A 6,630-nucleotide genomic window follows, 5' to 3' on the forward strand; every position below is an offset into this window, starting at 1 on the left:
AAAACGAAAAGCAAGATTTAATAACAAGATAAGCACGTCAAAAGCTATATAAAAATTAAATCTATATACCTAGCTCAGTTCGGACATAGCTTGGTTTTGAAATTAGGAATTTCTTTGTATCTAGATGAGGAGCTCGGCCTCAAGTCTCCTAGAAGAAGGTCATTATACACTGCTCCAATTTGTTCAGATCCTCAAAATTGTATTTTCACAACTACAGAGACTTCCTTCCAATACAAGCAAAACATGTACTGTCCCCTTTCATTCCTATAAAAAGGTCGGGTCCCATCATCTGAGTAGACTTTAAAGTAATAATTTTTGAAGTCGTGAAAAGAATCCTTAAAAATGAAAAAGACTTTCCTACCCTGAATTGCTCTAAAAGAAGCCCATAGTTTTTTCCTGGAGCTGAAAGGTTTGGAAGCTAGAAGAGGTAAGAGAAGACTTTCAGAGACATTAGAAGGTCAAGTTCACGACAAATATAACTGATAAACTTTCATGAAGCCTCAAGAATTCGGATGTAGCTAGGTAGGGGCAACTTTAGAACTTAACAAAACATCCATCTCAAACTCTGTAAAGGGAATATTCACTCCTAGCCTAGTAAAAAAGAATTCATATATGACCAAAAAGTGTTCGTCTGACATGTTATATCAGGCGTAATGCACCCTCTCTTCAAGGTTAGGGGCCTCCAGCAGATAATCATCCTTTTCCTCCTGGCTATTACATATCCTATGTTTAAGTTCGAACTCCTCTAACATCTCCTTATCTACTACAAACACGGCAGGCAAGACTGTGCTATCTATCCAGTCTAAATCAGCGGGAATGTTAGAAGGCATGATTTTTACTACAAATTGAGACATATACCTACGAAAGAAAAATGCAAACCAGTTACTACAAATCCACAAAAATAAGTCAGCCATGTTATCTGCACAATCTTCAAAGATACAGCGTAACCATTCAGATACACATCAGGCATACCTATAAATAACTCGAGCACAACCACAATGTAACTATACATAACTCATCATCATCAACTAACATTATATGCATGGTCACAATGCATATGATTCTCAAATGACGCCATTCTCAAAAGCAACAATGACACCATTTAGGGGCAAAATACACTACAATACGCCCCGAATTCACAAAGCAACAAAGAAATACAACAAAAAGAATTTCTACACACAAAAACATCAAGACCCCATCGAGAAACAATCACCTTTACAATATTTTTCAAGAAAGATGAAACCCTACAGGTATAACACAGAAACTATGCAACTCCAAAAAATCTCATTCTGTATACAAAGTCAGAAAATCTAACTTTACACCAACTACCAACAAAAACATAAAGAAGAAAAAGAAAGAAGTGGTAAAAAGCCAACCTTTTGATGATGAGAAAGATACCGCACAACAAATTTTGGAAAACAACAAATGCAAGCTTGGAACAACCACCAGAAACGGAAAGAACGATTTCTGTGAAGGAAGCCGATTTCTTGCAGAGAGAAAACAAAAGTGTTTTTTGAAGAAGAAGAAATGAAAAAGAGGAAGAAGAGAAGGGGTTATGTTTATATAGAGATAAGGGCAAAAGTGTAAAAACCACATCACTTTAAATGATGGTACACGTTTTTCGAAAAAAGCGCTCGAGCAATTACAAAGCAAAATGTTACAGCTACCCCTCACATCGAGTACCCGACCTCTGCAGCTTCCGACCACGTCAAACTAACCGACTTGATTAAATGATTGAGTTTGACTTATAGAAACTCAACTTCAAGTAGGGACACAGTTCATACCCTGGCCCATTACGAGAGCCAAGCCCATAATGATTAAAAGCCCAATCAACACTACAATACTTGGACCCACGTTGCAACCTACTCGATCTCAAAGAGGTCGTACACGGCGATGCAAGCCTAGCCTTGCTTATCCACATGAGTAACTAACTCCTATAATCTCTCCTATTTATCTAGAAAGGAGATCTCAATAACTTCCCTAATAAAAGAGAATAATTATCCACCATTAAAGGTGAAACTACTTCATAAAGTGGTCATTGGCTCACTTACAATTATAAATACCCTGACATTTTCAAGTATTCTTCGAACTCCAATCTACACAAAACCTGTCTAAAACCTTTGCTGACTTAAACATCAGAGTCTCTTGCTTACCACCTCCCCCCTTCATCAACCTCTTCAAAGAGCTCGGATAGCAACCCCTTGTTGATGAGACAGAGAAGCATCTCATTCCAAGAAAGAGTATGGACCTTACGTTCAGGCCCAATTCATTCGTTTCAGGTAACTCTCGGAATAATTACCTAATTAACATTTATGAATTTTTGAATTGATATTTATTTATTTTATCAACTTAAAACTTTCTATTTTTTAATGATAAAATACTTAAAATTAAAAATTAAGATAAAATTAATCCAATCTATTGTAACAGATTAAATAATTTAGATTGGATTAATTTTATTTTTAAAATAGATCCAAACTGCACCTCTAATATCTTTACTTGTGGGAATATTATTTTTGGTAAAGTATATTTTTGTCTTTAAAGTTTGCTAAAAATTTTAAGAATACTCTCAAGTTTTATTTTGTTTCAATTTTGTCATAGAAGTTTTCAAAGCAAATGCCATGAAGTATTATGCACTAGAGATGTTTTAGATTTGATTTGATCATTTCGAAAATGATATCAAAATGGAAGAACATATAGATGTAGTTCCAACTGACAATGTGCATATCTACTTTGAACACTGCTGTTCTTTTGAAAATGGTAGGTCACAGTACTTGGAATCAATTGAAATTAGCTAGGTCACAATTCATATCACTACAAAAGTACATTCTCTACTTTCCATTTTTTTCTAAGAGATATTCCAGCCGCGTCCATTTTTGTGCATCAACCCTTAGATAATCTCAAGGGCACACCACAAAACCCCTTATCGGTCAGAAAGCCAGGTGTACTTAAGACAGAAATCCAAAAGAAAACGTAGGGATCAAAGCTTTAGGATGTTACAACCACTTATCAAAGCATAAATTTGAATGCTAAGCATATCTTCGTGATGTTCAAACGGTGTAAGGAGAACAACCGTTATGAGCACACTAATATCAAAGCTATAATCCTTCCTACCATAATGATGTTATTATGAGAGGTCAAACTTCTCTGGTTGCCATTAACTTTGTATGCAATTATGTTATTAACTTATTATGTGGTCATGTTTGCAACAATAGTAGCTAAAAATGATGATTATTACTCCTCTTGCTCATATATATTGCAATGACAATTTTTAATGAATTCTAAATATGAGAAACTAAGGTTGTATCCCGCCAAAAGTCGTTCAAATCAAATCTGTAATTGATGAAACTGGGCTGCGCCAAATTAAGGTTGTAATTGACATTCAAATCAAATTAAAGTTTCAGATGAAGGAGCAATCGACAGATTCAAGTTATTGTCCTGCCATGAAAGATGACTTAGCACAGATGTCCCATCTATAATGGGTGCTGCAACACAGGGAAAATCAGCGAGATTATATAGGAATCAAATCCTTCCTTTCCAAAAAGCTCATTATTTTTTCTTTTCTATATTTTGTTTATTTCTCTCTCCCCTGAGTGATACTGATCCAGACATAATACATTGATTTTTACAAGAACAATGTTATTTGTTATAAATTGCTATATAATAAATCATATTAGTAAACAAATTTTCCAAACAAATCACCATGTTATCTTTCGGCAGTGGTGTTCTTAAAAATTGATTGAATTCACATATTCAATTGCCCATATCATTTAAATCTTATGCACATAAAGGAACACGCAGTTGATGTTGGAAACTAATATGATTGCCAGATTAAAGTTGATAAACTAACATCTTTTGAAGAGAACCCATCAATTGTAGGGTTCATGCTCAATCTTGAATTAACTGCCTCAAGCTTCATTGACAGGAACTACAAAAGTCAATTTCACTTAAAATACAATTAGATTTGGGAGTTGAAGAAAAAAAAACAAAATATTGTTGTTTTTAAATCATAGACATAATGATAAAGATAAACACCTCAACTTGTCGCTGTAGTGACTGAATATAATTGATGATTTTATCTAGGACAAGAGCTTTACCAATTACCTGAAAATAAAAAAATAAGGGAAAGTAAAGGGTGGGATTACGGAAAGACAGAAAGGATAATCTTACACTGATCTAGCTGAGAGAATATCACATTTACCTTGTTACACCCTGGGACCAAATCCTGAAGAATTTTCATCCTCTCATTGATCTTTTCTCTTCTTGCCTGCCAATGCAATTAAGTGAGACGCTCCAAAGAATAACAGTATAAAGAAGAAAGATACATCTAAAAATTTTCATTTTGTTCATAGCCCAAGAGACCTTCCAATGATGTACAAAACTCATGACTTATAGCAGATAAAATAAGTGAATTACTCTCTCGGCTAGACTGTGGCTATCAGTAGCTTAGCCTCTTCTTGCTCTCACATGGATATAATCTTGTTTGGGTGGTTCAATGGACTTGCTACTTTGTTGGGCTAACTTGTCGCCAGCCACTAAACTTACTTCTACTTCCGTTTTTGAAGCATCATTTTCGTTGATTGTTCCTCCTAGTTTTATCCTTTTAATGTCAGAATCATTATGTTCCAAGTTGAATAAATGACTCAGAATCCAGCATCACAATATAAGTTTCAATATTTTGAATTCATAAAATACTAAAATAGTAATACTACAGGTCCGATTGTTTTGAATCCACATCTTAGCCAACAGGCGCCCCAATGAATGACCCTCCATTGATCACCAAAACATGTCAGCTGAGACAGAAGAAAAATGATTAATGTACATCACCTATGGGTCACATATCTCATATTCAAATACATCTAGTGGAGCCAAATTTTGGAATGCAAATTGAAGAGAAAAATAAAACAAGGCAGGAGGGACTGAGTTGAGCGACTATAAATAGATGGAGAAAATTGAGTAGATATAAGGTGATGTGTTTTAAGTATGAATACAACAACAAAGCCTTATCCTACTATGTGAGGTTGGCTTGTTTAAGTATGAATTACATATAACATTATTCATAATGTTTCAAAGAGTACTTTGGTCAAGCAATTCTGAATTAGGATTATTACATGGATACACTACAAATTCCAATTCAATTCTTTTAGAACTACTGGCATATAGTTCCAATGATAAGGAACCCGTCCTAACCAAAGTTCCATGAAGTGGGTAGGGATCTCCCATTAAGGACCCTTTCCATCCTTAAATTTCAACTCCGAAATTTCCATCCAATTAGAAGGTATTTAATTAAGAAAAATACAAAAAAACAAATAAATCCAGAGAAAAAGAAAAACAACAAAGCAAAAAACTAAGTCATCATTCGTCCAATTATGAGTGGCATGAAAACGATGGGCAAGCTTATTCAACTACATTTTCCATTATTTTCTTATTTATTTATTTTTCCTTATAAAAATAGAAACAATAGAAGAAATAATATTTAGAGTGAGAATCGAGCTAAAATTTGGAAAGTGGCTCAGCCGCTCAGGATTGACGAAATTGCCAAATATTCCAAAATCGCAAAATCCTTACTTCCAGATCCAACAACTGAGCCATTTAATTCAGATGAAGATGCACGCCATCACTTTCGTATATTATCAATAATGACACACGTTATAACAAAACCAAAATATATTAAAGAGAAAAAACCCTAAACGGTATCTAACAATTATTTCGAAAGACAATGGGCCCTTAACTTTTACTTTTCGGTCCTTGATCTTTACTTTTGTGAGACGGATTAGTTCTACTATCAATATTTTCTCTCTGTATTAACGAAATAAGCCTACATGACATGTTAAAATGTTAACTTATTTATTAATAGCTAATTAGGATTGACAAATTATTTTTTGTTGGGAGTCTTCTTGTCTTTTAGGGATAATTGTCAAGGTTATTTAGCTTTTATTTTGTTACTTTTCAATTACATTGACTAAATTTACCGTGTAAAACTAAGAAATAGTAATTTTTAAATTGTTTTTACTTATAAAAATTAAATAGAAGATATATTAGTGATTAATGTATCACATAAATATGTTTTGGAAAAAGATCATTGATCAAGCGGGTTAACAGATCCCATGAAATTAAATATCAATGACTGAAATGAATATTTTTTTTGTCAGGGCCTCGTAGTCCTTCAAAAAGATTATCAGGGTCAAAATGGGTATTCACCCTAGATTAAATTGTAATCTTTACTCATCGTAAAGAACATGGAAGTTTCTGGAAGTTTCTTGGTTCGTTAATTCGAGCTCATAAAACTTGAAATCATGAAATGACATATATATAATCAACAAATCAAATACTAAAATAAAGTTAAAATACTTACTAATTATTCAGCAGTCACTAATAAAAAATAACTATTTAATTAAACAAACACAAGATATTAATTAATTAATTTAACGCGAAGTTAAGCAAAGTTCAAACCAAGTCGTTGGCAGAACTGGTGGAAACCATCCTGGAGGAGTCGTCCTCGGAGGCAACTGCAGCTGCGGCGTGGACGAGTGAGTTCTTCCTCTTACGGTGTTTGCGAGTGGCAATTACGGCGGGCCTCAAGTCGGTGACGGTGGACTCGTGGCGGAAGCGTCTCGAAGAAGGGGGAGTGGT

General features: G+C 34.2%; 1 protein-coding gene across 6 annotated transcripts; it reads right to left on the reverse strand.

Moving 5' to 3' along the window:
• On the reverse strand, positions 3,033–6,624 carry LOC107642013 (transcription factor BPE-like). 6 transcript variants are annotated; one of them, XM_016345353.2, is made up of 5 exons: positions 6,451–6,624; positions 4,199–4,264; positions 4,033–4,101; positions 3,848–3,925; positions 3,033–3,482 (listed from the first exon to the last, which is right to left on the reverse strand). In XM_016345353.2, the coding sequence occupies exons 1-5, from the start codon at positions 6,478–6,480 to the stop codon at positions 3,471–3,473; spliced, it is 255 nt and encodes an 84-aa protein (XP_016200839.1). In that variant the 5' UTR covers positions 6,481–6,624; the 3' UTR covers positions 3,033–3,470. The 6 variants fall into 6 exon arrangements, 2 of the variants coding, with proteins under 2 accessions (XP_016200839.1, XP_020979992.1); XR_002363439.1 differs by lacking the exons at positions 3,033–3,482; positions 3,848–3,925 and adding exons at positions 4,414–4,586; positions 4,710–4,790 and having other exon boundaries at positions 3,999–4,101; XM_021124333.1 differs by having other exon boundaries at positions 3,033–3,925.

Source organism: Arachis ipaensis, chromosome B05 (genome assembly GCF_000816755.2).
Source record: "Arachis ipaensis cultivar K30076 chromosome B05, Araip1.1, whole genome shotgun sequence".
In the NCBI taxonomy this organism is placed as follows: Eukaryota; Viridiplantae; Streptophyta; class Magnoliopsida; order Fabales; family Fabaceae; genus Arachis; species Arachis ipaensis.